The 17,937-nt window shown below is 27.1% G+C and overlaps 1 protein-coding gene across 1 annotated transcript; it reads right to left on the bottom strand.

The window, feature by feature from the left end:
- Positions 1–8,312: 8,312 nt before the first annotated feature.
- LOC136089643 (uncharacterized) lies at positions 8,313–9,894 on the bottom strand. Its single transcript, XM_065815694.1, has 2 exons — positions 8,898–9,894; positions 8,313–8,764 (listed from the first exon to the last, which is right to left on the bottom strand). The coding sequence occupies exons 1-2, from the start codon at positions 9,892–9,894 to the stop codon at positions 8,313–8,315; spliced, it is 1,449 nt and encodes a 482-aa protein (XP_065671766.1).
- Positions 9,895–17,937: the final 8,043 nt, after the last annotated feature.

The following is a 17,937-nucleotide window of genomic DNA, read 5'->3' as shown; positions in this document are numbered from 1 at the left end:
CGCTAAAAAATTGGTATTCACATAACTTTTTAAAACCTCGCTCAGCTCAATTTAAGCAAGAAAAGTTAGGTTAGCTATGAGCTGCTTTACTTGTGTGTAACGTTAAAATAATAAAAATGGTGTAGCATTATTATGATTCGTATATAACTAAATTTTCAGATCGAAATAGAATTGTTTTATAATATATACATATCTATATAAGTTGTATATATTATAATAAAAATAGCAGTAAACATAGATACAAACACAAATACAAATGCGTCATTATAACTTAACACCTTATGAACTTAATAAGGTCCTAACAATAAAGAGGATATATTATTATAAATTATAGTAAAATAACATCGCATGATATAATATCATAATAATTTGTTATATTTTGTATAGAATTATCAATTTATTTTGTTATAAAAGTAATATAGCAGCATGATTTAGGATCTTAATATATTTACGTTATATGCATTATGTTGTGATATTATTAAATACGGATATACATCTTAAAAGCAACCATTAAGGTGTTATATTGATAAATAAGTTAAACTTAATGTATTTAGTTTAATATAATAATATGTAATATACTATAAATAATATGTAATATACTACAAGTAAAATATTATAGTATATTACATATTATTTAGAGCATAAAATATATATTATATTTTTTAATAGATGTTATATTATTGTAATACAGTTATGATTTTGGTAACATATATTATTACAGAGTTATTATATTAACCAAAAACAACTATATCTTTATACATATTAATAAAACCCTGTATATATTTAAAAAAAAAAACTATATTATTATAAATACTCCATTTCATAGTCTTTTGTTAAATGGTATATATCTCATTAAGTATAACGATCATAGTTCATTTAGTTGTTTTAATAGCTTTTTTTAGTTTTAGTTAAAATGGAGATTTAGTTAAATTGGTCAAGATCAAACTTAGCTTTGTGCTCAGCATGTTGCTTTAAATGGTTACTCTGATGTAGAATGTGTTCGAAAACTTTGTTTGTCGAAAAATACATAGAGATATTGGCAACCACATTAACAATGATTTATCACCAATCACATTGAGAAGCAACCCATATTCTTAAGGAGCAAAAGTGCTAGTATCAATAAGATTTTATCAAAGTAAATGAATTTTTTAAAAGAGTAATTGATAAATAAAAAGTTCGTAGTCAATTTAAAAAATTTAGCAACAAAAAGGGATATTCTTTTGATCTTTTATTGTTAAATTTGCTTGTTATTAATGGACTTGTTATTAATGTATATAATGGATTTTTTATTGTTAAACAATGATTGTTATTAATGGACTACTGATGGTTACAAATGAAGTTTAAAAGAGTTGATTTAGAGACACCTTTTTTGTTCTCAAAGGTGTCAAAAAGTATCCTGGATGAAGAAATTTTTTTTTTTATTCTATTAATCAATTCTAAACACCTTTCTTCGTTTTTTATACTTAAAGTTAATTAATTAATTTTTATAATGACACTTTTTAAGAAATAAATGTTCAATAAGAAATACTTAGTTTTTATAGCATAGCATGGCCTACTGTTATTATACGGCCTGATTTGTTGCGTTTTCGGTAGAAAATTAAGAGGTCAGTTTTTTTACGGCAAATAATAATTCCATTAAAATGGTTGAGGAATAACTGAAATCATCATCATATAGTTACATTATGCTATACAATATTTTTTGCTAACTGATTCCCTGTTTCAGTATATTCCAATAAGATATGAAATACTGAAATAGGCTTTCAAATAGCTATGTATCAAAAGGCTACTAAAACAAACTTACATATTGCAAAGACTACTTACAACTCTTATCAGGAAATAAAATCAAAGGTTTGTAATTTTATATGTATTAAGGATTTGAGAATAAATATTTTATTAACAGTTGCTAAACACTCATTTACCTGATCTTTTCTTACAGAATCTGTAGTTTCTTTTTGTAAATTATTATAAAAAATACTAATGAAAACTCGAGATAATATTTTCAGATATTCGTTATTAAGAACATCTTGGTCTGTAAAAATTATTTTTTGACCACAAAATAGACATTTAAATCTATTTTTCAAAATTTTAGCAATGTAGCCTGCTATAGTAACAGCAACTTTCATGCTATCTTTAGAAAGCTGACACTAATAAGACAACAATGCAATATCTTACATAATGTTTTCTAAAGTAAAGTATTCAAATGTTTGATAAATATTTTCATCCCAGAAATTAATATCTTCCTTTAGAAGACTTCTTACTGCCAAAATCTTTTCACTGACCATCGCTCATTTGTCTATAATTACTAAAGCGTAGCTCCAAAGGATCACTTTGTAACCTGAAAGTAAGAGCAAATGTATAGCTTTCTTCAAGAAAATCATCAATAAGAAATACAGTTACATATAATGTTGTGACAAGAGCATAAGAAGTTTTTTTGGCTAAAGTAAAATATTTACATGCTGACCAAATTTCAATCTAATTTGCAATTTCTCTATAAAATGTGGGTTTTTAACTCCTTTTACAGCAGCATTGCCGAGCTGATTGGATGTATTAAACATCTGCTTTGAATTAAGTATGATAAATAACTAATGAAACATGATAAAAACTGTGCTGCATCATTTCTTTCAGGAAAATAACTCAGTATCGCAGTTGTAGTTGTTTCATCAAGAATCAGCTGTAGTTGTTTCATCAGTTTTTTTTCCATTTAATAAGTTATTTCTAACATTTCTTTTTAAATGAATTATATCATATAATAGATATTTTTTAAAAATTCCATTATAAGCAGGATGATAAATAAATAGTTTTCCATCTCCAGTATAAGATTTATGTAACTCTGAAAATGCGTTAACATGGGTTGAATGATTATCTGTAACAATAGCTCTTACTTCAAAACCTGATTGCTGCAACGAGGTAATCCATTCATCAATGTATTTTTTTAACCATGATCTTGTTGTGCAAACTTCAGGTGATGATCTTACAACATAAGAAATAGCTTTTTGAAGCCGTGCAATTATAAAAACAACAAAATCTTTATAAAGATTACTTTCTAAATCTTCACCAATATATTTCTTACTTTGATATTGGACTACTTTTTGCAGATACCCCAGCCGGCATCTCTACGTTGTTTCAACGTTGAAATTTGGTTAAAGCGTTGTTTCAACGTTGTTCAACTATGTCTTAACGTTAAAACAACGTTACGATTTAAACGTTGTTTATTTAACGTTGTTTCAACGATAAATCAACGTTGACAAAAAAAACTTAATTTTAAAAAAACCGTCCGTTGATTTGGTGCTTAGAGTAAAAATAGTTAAAGCGAAAAAAGAATAGAGCAATTTTTTAGTATAATGTGCAAAGCACAAGGTGTTTATGTGTGAAATTTTGAATTTTGAATTTTCAAAAACGTTTTATCTAGTATTCAAATTTCTACTTGTTCTTAAGACAAAAGAAATTAATGGCTTATTTAAGAAACTGGCGAAAATGCCACTCTGATGTTCTAACTCTGGCAGAATCATGTTCTAGTAGTGAAAAAGAGAAAGTGGAAAAATATAATGAAAATTCAAAATTTACACAAAATATTAGTTAAGTAGAAGAAGACAAAAATTCTGAAAGCGATTATGAAAGTAAATAATTTCTTTATAATTATTTGTCTCAAAGTGACAATAATACTGTGTTTTTCTCAAAAGAAATTGAAAAAAACGATGTCTCATTTTAATCATAAACTGGCGAAATGGCAGTAGAGCACTGCTCTTCACGTGAATAAGTAAACAAGCTGTTAGCTATCTAATAGCAGATGCCTTATGCTATCTGCAGAAAGAGCTTTTTGTATACCAGTCTCAAGACCAAAATAACAGTATTGACCACCACACTTGTTTCGACAGTAACTGATTTTGGAGCCTGAAGCAAAGTTCTTTTATCTTTCAGTGAGGATAAGAAAAAAGGAAACAAAGTACCAAAACTAGGTAACGTTAGTAAGTTCTCGATGGCTGAAGGCAGTATGTTATTAATTATTTTTTAGTGAATTTCTGTTTATTTTTATTAGGTTTGTAAAAATGTTCAACAAAAGTTGTTTTGTGAAACTATTTTAAATTATAGAGTTTCAAAAGAGAGTGTTATATTTTCTTACTGATATAAGAAATCCCAAAACAGAGTGACAAAGCCTGATTATAATAATGAATTTATAAGCCAAATAAGTTTTATTTTGTCGGTAGCTAAATTCGTTGAAGTAGACAAGATATTAGATGACGAAAAAGACACAATCATCAGGAGTGAGTTTTAATAAGTACATTATTAAATAGTTATATCATTTAGTTTCAGAACGTTTTTTAATTTTATGTCTACGGCTTTATGTCAAAACATATAATAACTTATAACTGTATATATTATAACTATGGCTTCTCATTTGGTAATATAATTTCAATGGTTTAAGGGCAATTAATGTTAAATGTCTACAGTTTCATTTTCATTAATACCATGATAATACATTATTAGCGAGGTTAGGCAATTTTTACAACCAGATGCTATTCCTGGTGTTTACTTGTTATTCAGATCAGGACTGATTATTTTTTTCTTGTTATACTAACAGAACTTTACCAGACTAAATGATGCTATGAAAGGTATACCTTAATAAGATATATTAAATTTTTTTATTTTTCTTTACAGTTTCTTCTATTTAATACGATAAAGCGACTGAAACTTTACTTGATGGCATTTTGTCTGACTTCTTAAAATACGCTCTATTTCGAAAAGGTGGCGGAAAAGAAAGGAAATTAGAATGATTGTTATAAATATTTACATATATTTCAGTAAAGAAATATTTTCTTGTTGTCTACTAATGTTTTGTTTTCAGTGTTAATTCAACATTACCAAAAAAAAATTTCAGTTATGAAAAAACGTAGGATTGAATTGATGATTTAAGTAAAATAAAAAAACTTAACTGATCTAATATTTTTATTTTTATTAAAAACAAAAATACTAATGATATGGCATTAAAAATTGGTATTAATATAAATGTTTATTAGATAAAGATGTGTAAAAAATAAGTTCAAGTTATTATTTGGTCTTTAAAATTGTTTGAATGGTAATTTATTATTTATTGAGATGTTTTCTATTTTAATTTTTGTTGCTTTTATACATTGCTTGTATTTTCAATCAAACTAAGTTATTGTTGTGTGATATTTTATAGTAAACTTTATATTATATTTTTTATATTAGTAATGAATACTATCTATTTTTGTTCAATATTCCATATTACTCTTATGTAGTTAATTATGTTTTAGCAACCTGGGATTCTTTCATTATTTTCCTTTGATGCCTTGAGTCATTTAAACATAATATATTCAGAACTATGCAGATTAATAGAATAATAAATATATTCATAAAAATGAATTTAAAATTTAATAAATTAATAAAATAAAGAAAAACTTATCTTTGCTAATTATGTCTACTAATATTAATGTTTAGCAAGTATCGTGGTTATAAAATGTCAAGATTTAGTTAGTTTAACTAGGCCTGTTAGTACACTTATATTATGGTTTCTTCCTTTTTTTTAATAGTTCATATAATATTTTCAAAATCAAGTATGTGGAAAGGAGCTATTTGGAATGAAGATTTACAAGGAAAAGAAAGTGCAATTTCATCTAATTGGATTTGTAATAAAACTGTTTATTGGCCTCCAGGTACCAAAGCATTGACTGCACTAAAATGCTGAGAAGAATTGGCTTAAGTTTCCACAAATCAAAACTAAATTCTCTTCAGGTATTACATCTATATATTACAATTATTATTTTTTAAATAATTTTGTTAGAAAGAGTTATTTTGTTGATACAAAATATTTAACTATTCATATAACTATTTCAATTTCACAGGAAGCAAACAGATTGTGAAAAATTTGAATTTACAACTACAAAATATAAATGTTATAATGAGAATGTCTATTTACCAAAAAGAAAACATAAACGAAAAGAATTTTCCAGGCAGTTAATAGCTTTATGTGCTTTGATTTTATAAGTTTCAATTTTAATACTTAAAAATAAAAATGTTTTTGTAATTTATACCATAAATTAGTAATTATATTTTACAGGTTCAGTTATCAAAGATTAAGATGAAGTGTCAATGCACCTGACCTCCAGTTGTTCATTGATAAAATCTATAGGTAAACAAAACTAGGTAACGTTATAACATATATATATATAGACTGCCTGTGTGTCTTTTTCATTTTTCCACTCTCTAATGGAGTATTATGAAACAGGCAATCAGTCAGAATACATTCACATATTAATCAGTTCAGAATACTTTACATATTAAATGAATATAAAAGCATAAACCAATGCATGCAAGCAAATATTTATATAGCAATTGTTACAATATTATAATTCAATATTTTATTCAACACCTTTGTATAATATTCACTGGTAAGTATATTGTTATTGCTGTTGCTGTTAAGACCTTTCCTACATTCTACAACTCGATTGTTTGTTTTTTTTTCCGTAAGTTTTTGCTTAAGTTCAACACAACTTGTGCGCAACCCTTACTTTACGAAAATGCTGAGAAACATTGGTGAATAACCAAATAGTTACGAATAAGCATCTGTGTATCATTATCGAAATATCAAAACTAACCGATAATTTGTACGATAATGGGTTTCGATATGAATTGCTACGATCCGATATGTTTCGATATGATTCCGATAAATATCGTTTGGGTTTCGATATGCACTATATCAGTATCGCTTTTAGCGAAAAATATCGCATAAGTTATTGCTAAAAAATGTATAACGATATTTTTTGAGTTACGATTCGATACGTTCCGATAAAATATCGTTTGGTTTCGATATTTTACAATATTTTTTAAAAGGTATAACTAATTGTTAAGTTAAGTTATTTTGCAATATATTTTCTCAATTTATTGATTAAATATATTGATAAAAATTAATAATCGCCTAATTATAAATGCCATTTTTTAGATTATATTGTTAAAAAAGGCTCAGGCGGTTAGGAAAACAATCCAACTATTTAGTTTTTTAAATAAAAACACTTTTTTTATTAAGTTAAGAAAGTCCTAATTTAAGAAATGACAAGTTTCGTATATGTAAAAGAAACATTTGCGGAAAATAATTTTGTTGTTTTAACCTAATAAATGGTGTCCTGATGATTTCCTAATTATATTGATGTTTTAATCGTTTGTCGGTAAATCAATTTTTAATTACAACAATTGTAGTAATTTTTAAATGAAATTACGTGACAATTGAATCAAGTTACTATTCTTAAATCATTCTTTAGGCGATCATCAAATATTAAAATATTTTCACATGCTCTATTTTTTATCAAGTCATGTTACATACTGATCGTTTAAATGCCTTATACCCCATAAATCAGTACAAAAACAAATCTATTTTATTTTTTCAAATATTCAGGGGAGAGGGGGCAGCTTTGAACACTTTTTAAACTATTTCTTATAAATCAATACTTTAAGTAGTCAAACCACTTTTTTCTTCTGAATATTCAAAACAATGATTAAGGAATAAAACTGCAGTGTTTTAACAAATTTTGAGCTAAAAAGTAAGTCAGAATCCTTATTTCTTCAACATGCGTGAAAATGTTCTTAACTGCCCCAACCTGAGGCAGCTTTGAACACACCTGGGGCAGCTTTGAATTATCTCTGACAAATGGGAATAACTAGTGATTAAACTTCTTTTTTTTTAAATAAAGCATTGATTTACTTTTAAATTTCATTAAGTTTTGGTTTCTGATAGTAAAAATATATATATATATATATACACTTTTAAACAATCTAATCTTATAATCACTCTAGAGACTTGATCAAACAAAAGTTATATAAAGCTATTTAAGCTGTTAATAGAAGCGGCTTAAAAAAAAACAACCTTACAAAACTCACTAACCTTTAAACTTAAGAAAACCCAATTAAACCGGTAAATGGTAATGGATAAAGTTTAAGTTTCTATTAGTAACAATCGATGAAACAAGAGTTATGTAAAAATATTAAAGCATCCACTGATCTAATTAAAATGTTACACTTCAAAAACATAAATGTTTGTGTTAGTGCATTGTTTAGTATGGCATTGTACTATAGAACATTTAAAAAACACTTACAATCTAATAAAGAATATATATATATATATATATATATATATATATATATATATATATATATATATATATATATATATATATATATATATATATAATAAACTTTAAATAATTTTTAAAAGAATTTTTACAAGCAACAAAATCTAAACATTCAAAACAAAACCGTGTAAAAAATCAAAGTTATTAAAAGTTAAGATAACTTAACATAGATTAAAGTATTTTTTTTTTTAGCTTGGATTTTGAGGATCTAATTTTGTAGGTTTCTTGTTTTTCAAGTCTTTTCTTGCGTAAAAGATAAGATTTTTTTATTTCTTCTCTTTCTGGGGTGTCAGAAAGAATCTTAGATTTCCCACTTTTTCTACCTTTATTAGTTTTCTTACGAGGTAGAGCTTTTGGATATGGTCTTACTAATTCAGGTGTTATTGTGTGCTGTGATTGTAAGGCATTGCTTGTAATTTTTTGCTCATCATCCTTATAATCAATCATGCAATCTTGTTTTTGCATAACTATGCCTTCAGGTGTAATAGGAATTTGATGTGAATTATCAAAGGTAGCTATACTAAATGTTTCTATTAGAGGGCGATTAGTCACTTCAGCACTTTGAAAGCTGTCATTGCAGAAAGCAAGTCGTGAAAAAGGATATATTCCAGATGTGGAAAAACCTGCAATAATAATCCTGGCAATATATGTTGTAGTATATGCTGGTGTCACTATACCAACTAAATCATGTATAGTTATGGTTTTTCCTGGATTGCATACAAGCCAATCATTCTGAGAGATTTTTGTTTGAAAGACCATTAACTGCCACATCCAAAGGTTGCATTCTATGAGTGCAATGAGGAGGAACCATTCCATTTTCACAACAATAATTAATGGCATCTAATGTACAATGGCTTTCATGACTATCCATTAAGAGTAAAACAGGATCCTCTTTTGAACATCTGACTAGTTTTTTTATATGTTCTAGAACCTTTAAAAACAATGGCCCTGTCATCCAGCCACTTGTTGGACTGTTTGCATAGCCAATACAACCAGGTGGTCCTCCTTTTATCATGGTGTTATGAAACCGTGCTCTTGGAAATATGAAGACAGGTGGAATGAAATTTCCTATGGCATTTCCTATACCACACATAGTAATTAGTTGTCCACGTTTAGCAGACACACACTGTCCTACTTGTTTTGCTCCTCGTGATGCTATAACATGGGGTGCTTGTACTACTGTCATAATGCTGGTTTCGTTGATATTATAAATTCTATCAGGAGTGAAATTAGATTTTTTTAAAACTTTTTCATAGTTATCAAAAAACTGATTTACATTGTGCTGATTTAAACTTGTTGAACGAGACAAACTTGTATTTTCAGGTTTTCTAAGTGAAAGTTCTTGGTGACGTTTCATGAAACCCTTCAACCACTCTATACCAGCTTGTTTATTTTCCCTCCATTTACTTAGGCATTTGCAAAGTTTCATAGCATATTGAAATGCTAATTCTTTTGCTTGTTTATATGTTAAGCCATAGTTCATTTTAGAGCTTTTTATTAGGTAGTCTCTTAACATTAATTCCTCGTCTTTGTTAAATACTTGTGCGACAGTATATTTAGTTGTCAAACCAAGGTTGGTCTTAGATAAATTTTTACACTCCTTTATTCTGTAATGTAAAGTATTACGTTTTATATTATAAGTTTTAGCAGCTTCGCTTGGCCTCATTAATCCATTTACAACTTGGAGAACAGCATTATTAATATCTTCCTCTATGACTTCTGTCACTCTCTTTTTTTTATAATTTCGAACCATTTTTAATATTAGACAATCAAAATTCAGGCCGTAATAATCAAGCAAAACAGTGCGAGAAATTTAAACAATTCAAAGGTGCCCCATTCGTTTTATTCAAAACTGCCCCAACAGCATTTAAAATAACAAACGATGATTTTTTCAAACAAAATTATCTCAACTATTGATATATTCTGCTTAATAGTAAATGTTATGAATTATTCTATCTTATAAATAATGAGGGTAAATATTATCTTCACGACATATTTACTTTTATTAAGTTTAAATACAAAAATGCTTCAAAAAAGCATTTTTTCAAAGCTGCTCCCGTTCAAAGCTGTCCCCTTCTCCCCTATTTATTCAAACAAATTTGAATGATAAATAAATGTCATAGTTATGGAGTTTTTGAAGATTATTGTTATTATTATCAAATATATATATATATATATATATATATATATATATATATATATATATATATATATATATATATATATATATATATATATATATATATATATATATATAATTTTGATAGCTGTTTGCAACAACTATCAAAATATGTTTACTTTGGCAATTTTACCGTTACTCTGGCAGTTTTAAGTTGATCAGGGAAAACTCCTTGGCTAACGCAAGGCAAAAAGATTTTAAATAGAATATTGTATGAATTTATATAAACATTTCCGTTGATAACGTCGAATCCTATTGCTTTATTTGGTTTAGTCGTTTTGATAGCAGCTCCAAATTCCTGATAGGATATTTCAATGTAATTAAGATTTGTTGTTTTTTGAGGTAAAAATTCAAAAGAATTACCAGTATATGGAATAGTTTTGCTAAGTTAGACCCTGCTAAAATAAAATTCTTATTCAATTAAACTGCAATATCGCTTGAAGCATATAAAATTTTATCATTAACTTTAATACCGTTAATGAAAGCGCCTGATTTAGTTTTAGCTTTACCAGTGATTTCTCTTAAAACTTACCAAGTGCGTTTTGAGTTTTTTTTGTTTTTTTTCAAGTAAATCAAGATAGTATGTTTTTTTTAAATATTTTCTTTGTCTTTCGAACTCTCTAGCATAATTTTTGTAAATGGTTTTATTTTCAACTGATTTAGATTTCATGTACTTAATATATAATTTTTGTTTAATTGTCGAAGATTTTTTTAGTATATTGGTTATCCATGAGGATGTAATCCTTTTAAGCTTTTGGTTTATTTTAATTTTAGGAAAATTTGCGTCATAAATATCATAAAATGTTTTAAGAAAATTGCTGTTAGCTAAGTTGGCGTCCTGAAAATGATCAATATGGTGCAAATGAAGCATTTATAATTGGTCATTAAATGATGCTAAATTTGCTTTGCAATAAATGCGTTTACGAAAGCCATTTTTTTATCTAGTGTTAATTTAGTATCTGTGTTTATGGAGAAAAAAAATCGGAAAATGATCTATCCCCTATAACATTTTTAGGTTGCATTACGTATTGTAACGTAAACGAGATTCGTTTCGTGCAAAATGTCCGTTATTTTTACGTAACCGAGACGTAAGATTTTACGTAACGACACGTAACATTGTTACGTAAAAATACGTGCAAAATGTCCGTTATTTTTACGTAACCGAGACGTAATATTTTACGTAACAATACATAACATGGTAACGTAACGTTACGTGCTAAAATGTAATTTTTACGTAACCGAGATTTTAGGTATAACGTATTAATACGTAACATTTAGACCTAATAAGGTGTGATCATGGTCATCTACGGCGACTTTCAATTTGCGACAGTCGGAAGAAGTAATATCATAATGAACCGATAAGTATCGTTATTGTTTGAGTTACGATATGAGATATGATATTTATGGTAATTGAACAATAAATATCGTAATGAATCAATAAATATCGAAATTTATCGTGCAATTTTTTTGGTTACGATATTATCGTACAAAACATCATGTTAGCCCACATTGTTTCTTTTTGTGAAGAAAACTTATGTGATCTTTTAACTCGAACGCCGTGGTGAACAGACGTAATTCTAACAGCTCAAAAAAGAAAGAAAAAAAAAAATTAAAAATGGCGATTACTTTATCCGAAATATGTTCATTCAGCACAAAAAAGAAATACAAACATTATTTAAAGAACAAGAAAAAGTATTTGTGGACTTACTTAGCGATAATTTAAAAATAATCAATACACGCCTAGATGATATTGAAACAAAAACATTGGATTGCACTAAAAGAATACACTTGCTAGAAAATGATATAAAAGACTTAAAAGAAAGCTTAAATTTTCACGAACATTTAATCGACCAAAAGGTGAAAGCTGCTAATGATTCTAAAGAACTTGAAAGCTCTTATAATATTACAATTTTAAACGAAAAATGCAGAATCTCCGAAGATAGATCGCGGCGTAATAACTTAAGGATAGACGGAATTCCTGAAAATATCAACGAAACTTGGGATGAAACTGAACAAAAGGTTCAGAATTTATTATGTGTAAATTTAGGAGTAAAAGGAGTCGAAATTGAAAGAGCGCATCGAGTTGGATTTAGAAAAGAAGCCCGATCCCGAACCATCATATTGAAGTTGTTGAGGTTTAAAGATAAATCAAACATTCTAAAAGAAACAAGAAAACTCAAAGGTCTGAATATTTACGTAAATGAAGATTTCTCTCAAGAGACGGCAAGAATACGAAGGAAGTTATTTTCTGAAGCGAAAGTGAGAAAATTAAATGGAGAAAATGTAATCGTCAGGTATGACAAACTTATTATTTTAAAAAATGTTTATAATAATTCAAAATGATATAGCTAGAAATCTAATCATTTTTAATCTTAATTTTAAATATTATAATAATTAAAATGGTTAACAAATCAAACGTAACAAATCTTTTAGAAATTTTTAATAAACAAAACACACTTCTTTTGAATAATGATAATGATCCAGATGTAAACTTTTTTGAGGACGTCATAATCAACTCTAACTATTTTGATATTGAGGAAGTATCTAACCTCATGAATGCGTCACAAATATTATTTTCAACTCTAACTTTAAACATTCGTAGTATGAACAAAAACTTTGAAAGTTTTAAATCAATGCTTAAAAATATAAACTCTGAGTTTACGGTAATATGCTTAATAGAAACATGGTGCAGAAATGAAAAAAATAATTTTCAAATTCCAGGTTATAAGGCAATCCACCAAACTCGAAGTGGTGGCATTGGTGGTGGTGTTTGCATTTTTGTTCATGACTCAATCCATTTTCAGAAAATAGAATTTTTAAGTATTCAAAACGCGGACTTTGAATTTCTAACTATCGAATTATTAAACCACAATAATCAAAAAAACATTTTAATAACTGCTTTGTATAGACCGCCTTGCGGAAATAAGAAATCTTTTTTAAAACACTTAAAATGCTACTTAAAAAAAATAAAGCACAAACAAATTTACATCACGGGAGACTATAACCTAAATCTTCTTAATGTTAAAACTGATAGCGATGTAAAACGTTTCTCAAACACTCTTTTTCAGTACAACATTATTCCCTTAATTAACAAACCTACTCGCGTAACTCTTCAAACCGAATCTCTCATTGATAATATTTTTACTAACAACTTTACAACATGCAACATTCAAAGCGGAATCATAAAAAGCGATATAAGCGACCACTTTCCAATCTTTTTCATTTCGGATTTTTTTAAAAAAGGAAAAAAATGCAAAGTACAAAAGGAAGTAAAAAGGCAGGTTAATGAAACTAATATTGAGGTGTTTAGAAATTATTTACTCAAAGTAAACTGGAAACAACTCAATAATTGCAAAGATGTTAATATAGCTTATGATTTTTTTTACAATGAGTTCATTAATGCTTACAACAAAGCGTTTCCGATGAAGGAAATAAAAACTAAACTTAAAAACCTGCAAAGTCCCTGGATTACAAAAGGGCTTATTAAATCTTCAAAGAAAAAACAAAGACTATATGAAAAATTCTTAAAAAATAAAACTTATCAAAACGAAAAAAAATATAAAATTTACAAAAACCTGTTTGAAAACCTGAAAAAGAAAGCTAAAAAAAATTATTTCTCAAAATCACTACAAAATAATATTGGTAATAACAAAAAAACTTGGGATATAATAAAGGAAGTGATAGGAAAAAATAAACAAGATCATGGTAATACTTTACCAAAATATATATACACTGAAGATGAAAGAACAGTAATTAATGAGCGAAAAGTTATTGCAGAGAGTTTTAATAATTATTTTATAAACGTCGGTCAAAACCTAGCAAATAAAATAAGTCCCGGAAATAAAAATTTTAAATCATATATTAAAGAAGTGGACTGTGTGATGGATGAGCTTGAAGTATCTCCTGATGAACTTCGGTTTGCTTTTAATATGTTAAAACCAAACAAAAGCTCAGGTCTTGATGACATAAGCCCAAGGGTTGTTAAAGAAGTTTTTGATATTATTGAAAAACCCTTGCTAATTATTTTTAATCTTTCATTTAATAATGGTATTTTTCCTGACCTCTTAAAACTAGCAAGAGTAGTTCCAATTTTTAAAGACGGTGATATTTCTAAATTATCTAATTATAGACCTATCTCAATACTTCCATGTTTTTCTAAAATTTTAGAGAGAATAATGCATAATAGGCTATACAATTATTTTATAAAACATAAATTGCTTAATAATAATCAGTACGGATTTAGAAAAGGGCACTCGACAGAACATTCAGTAATTAAATTTGTTAAAGAAATTTTAAACGGATTTGATAACAACCAATATACTCTTGGGGTTTTTATTGACCTCTCAAAGGCCTTCGATACTGTGGATCATACTATTCTTCTATACAAACTCAGAAATTATGGTGTCAAAAATAATAATTATAAATGGTTTTTTTCCTATCTTAATAATCGCAAACAATGTGTATCTTATGACAAAACCTGTACGAAACTAGAAAACATTTCTTGCGGAGTTCCACAGGGATCTATTCTAGGGCCTTTATTATTTATTATCTATATAAACGATATTTACTTATCTTCTAGTGTATTAAATTTCAATCTTTTTGCTGACGACACTCAGGTTTTTTATACCCACTCAAACATAGAGTCAATCTTTATCACTATTAATCGTGAGCTTGACAACCTCAATGAATGGTTAAAAGCCAACAAACTCTCTCTAAATAAAACTAAAAGCAAATATATTCTTTTTTCTAAACCCTCCAAATCTGAAAATTTGCCCCTAAAACTCCCAAATATTTCAATAGAAAAAACTAATTTACAACGGACATTCTGCATTAAATTTTTAGGCGTTTTACTTGACGAACAAATAAGTTGGAAAGACCACATTAATTTAATAGAAAATAAAATTTCAAAGAGTATTGGAATTATGTACAAGACAAGGCATATGTTGGATAAAAACTGCTTAAAACTTATCTACTTTTCGTTTATCCATAGCTATATCAGTTATTGTAATATTGCGTGGGCCAGCAATTATCCATCAAAATTAAAGCGTATCTTAAATAAACAAAAACTAGCCGCCTTATATTAAATTCTAATAAATACACCAGTGCCAATCCACTGCTTAAAAAGCTTGGAGTGCTTAATGTTTATCAATTAAATATCTACAGTATTCTTTTATTTATGTTTAGATTTAAATATCGTATGCTGCCAAATATTTTTGACGACCTTTTTGTTATTATAAATCATAAATATCAAACAAAGCATTCATTGCATAACTATCAGGTACCAAAAACCTTATTAAAACAGTCTAATTTCTCAATAGCATACCGAGGGCCACATTTGTGGAACTCATTCCTTCCAATTGAAAGTAAAACTTTAATTTCACTTCAAACTTTCAAAGTTATTTTAAAAAAACAGTTACTTGATTATGACATATCTCAAATTCTATTTTATTTTTAATATCTTCTTTTTCAATTCTTAACTTTTCTTTCGTTTGCTTAAAAGTAAAACATATATTTTTTTTGCTTGTTTATTTAAATTTGTATTTATTTATTTTTTTTTATACATATATATTTTTATGAATGTATAAATATTTCTTTTTTTTATGTATAAAAAAATGTAAAATGTTTATTTTAAAGTATTTATATTATTTTATTGATATTGTGATAGATTTATGATAGTGTAAACGATACAACGGGGCTAGATGATAAGACTTTTGTCTTCTGCCTGCTCCGGTCATATCTTAACTCAAAATATTTTGTAAATAACTTATTATGAAAATGACGAAATAAAAAAAAAAAAAAAAAAAAAAAAAAAAAAAATCGTAATATAAAAAAACTTACAATACGCACATTCCTATATCTTATCGTATCGTAATAAGAAAAGTTTCAAGACGCAGACCCTTAGTTACGAAAACAACGCTGAACGTAAGGTTTCTGTAACCTTTGTTGAGTCGCGCAAAATGAAAAACGTCATTTAGTATTCCTTATTTCGCCACGTTGGTTTGACTAGGTTATAACTGAAACTTTTTATATTCGGAGAATTTTGAACAAAAATCATTCAATTTTTTTTTTTCAATGTTAATTAAATTTATTTATACTATTGTTTTTTTATTTGCGTACGTATTCTTCTTTTGTTTGGCATATAAATATACATAAATAGATAAAAATAAGAGCTATAAATTATTTTTATTTAGGCATTAAATAAAAAAAAAGATTTCTTTGTTATTCTTCTAATACGAAAAAAACATGGGGGAGGGGGTCATCCATAAAGCATATTACCCTATACTTGTCAATTTTTAACCCCTTCCATCCTGTTACAAACTATCACATAAACCTAAACCTAGTAGCTTTTACGACAAAAAAATTTTTAAAAGATTTAGGGTGGAATATAATAAGCGAACTTGAGTCAAGTTCGACTTGAACTTTATTTTGTAACCAATAGCCGATGAGTATTTTTTGAGGTGAAAACCCATAACTGATGCTACTGGTTAAAATGTAAGGTTCAAGTCGAACTTGACTCATGTTCGCTTCTTGCACTCCACCCATAAATGTTAATACTTTTAAAAATTCAACCTAATAAAAATAATATAATACGATAAAATAAGTGTAAGTAAAAACTTCGACAAACCAAAGGTTTTTTTATTTAAATAGCTCAAATAAGTATTAATAAAATTGTAATATCAAGGACGTTTAACGCATTGTTATAGATAAGAGGCGCCGCAAATAGCTTTAATCCTTTAGCGGGTCGGAATTCTTTGCAACATTTTTAAAAATAACTTTCAGAACTAACATTTTTTGTTTGCTGACTTCTTCTGGTAAATATTTTATTACTTGTAAAATACTAACTTTTGCAAAATATAAAATGCATTTTTTGTAATTAAGAATGTCTCATGTATTTGAAAACATTTTAACTTATTTGCATTTAATAATTACTTATTTGTAAATTTTGTTTAATATTTGCATTTATTTGTTAAAATACAATATGTAACATACTAAAATAAATATTGTAAAGTAAAAAGAATTTTCTATGTTTCGAAGGTCATATTATAGATCATTTATAAAGTGAAATAGAGATTGTTGGTAACCATTATACCCTACATTTAGATGTCGCTAATCTCTTAAAGATTTAAACTTGACTTTTTTGACAGATTCAAATCGAATTTTGTCTCACAGCTTTGTTTTGATAGCTTCCAGTATTTGATTTGGAAAATTTAGAATAGAGGCTGTATTCTTTTATTGAATGCAAAATTGATTTAAAACATGATTTTTACAAATAAAATTCTGGAATAACTTAGAATTCTTTTTTTACAAGTAGAATTCTAGAATAATCATATGATTTAAAAACTTTTTTTTTTTTTTATAGAATTATAGAATACTTTTTAACAAAATAGTAAAACATATTAACTACAATACTTTACAAAAATAAAGTTTTTTATTTAATTGGATTCATGAGACAGTTATCATTTCAAAGAAAAATTGTTTAATAAATAGTATTTCCAGGTGGTGCAAAGGTCACCCTTTGTTTGGCTATTGATTCTTATAACAATTGCAAGCGCGCATGTCTTGGCTTATAAACAATATGTTTTCACCCGCCTATTAAAACGCCCCGGTAATACTGAT

This window comes from Hydra vulgaris, chromosome 13, assembly GCF_038396675.1.
Source record: "Hydra vulgaris chromosome 13, alternate assembly HydraT2T_AEP".
Lineage (NCBI taxonomy): Eukaryota > Metazoa > Cnidaria > Hydrozoa > Anthoathecata > Hydridae > Hydra > Hydra vulgaris.
This window is presented reverse-complemented; position numbering and strand designations above follow the sequence as displayed.

What these genes read in the sequence shown, in the direction of transcription:
- LOC136089643 (XM_065815694.1), bottom strand. Translation starts at nt 9,894, where the DNA reads ATGGTTCGAAATTATAAAAAAAAGAGAGTGACAGAAGTCATAGAGGAA. An exon ending in TTTGGATGTGGCAGTTAATG is followed by an intron (nt 8,765 to 8,897) that starts GTCTTTCAAACA and finishes TTATTATTGCAG; the next exon opens with GTTTTTCCACATCTGGAATA.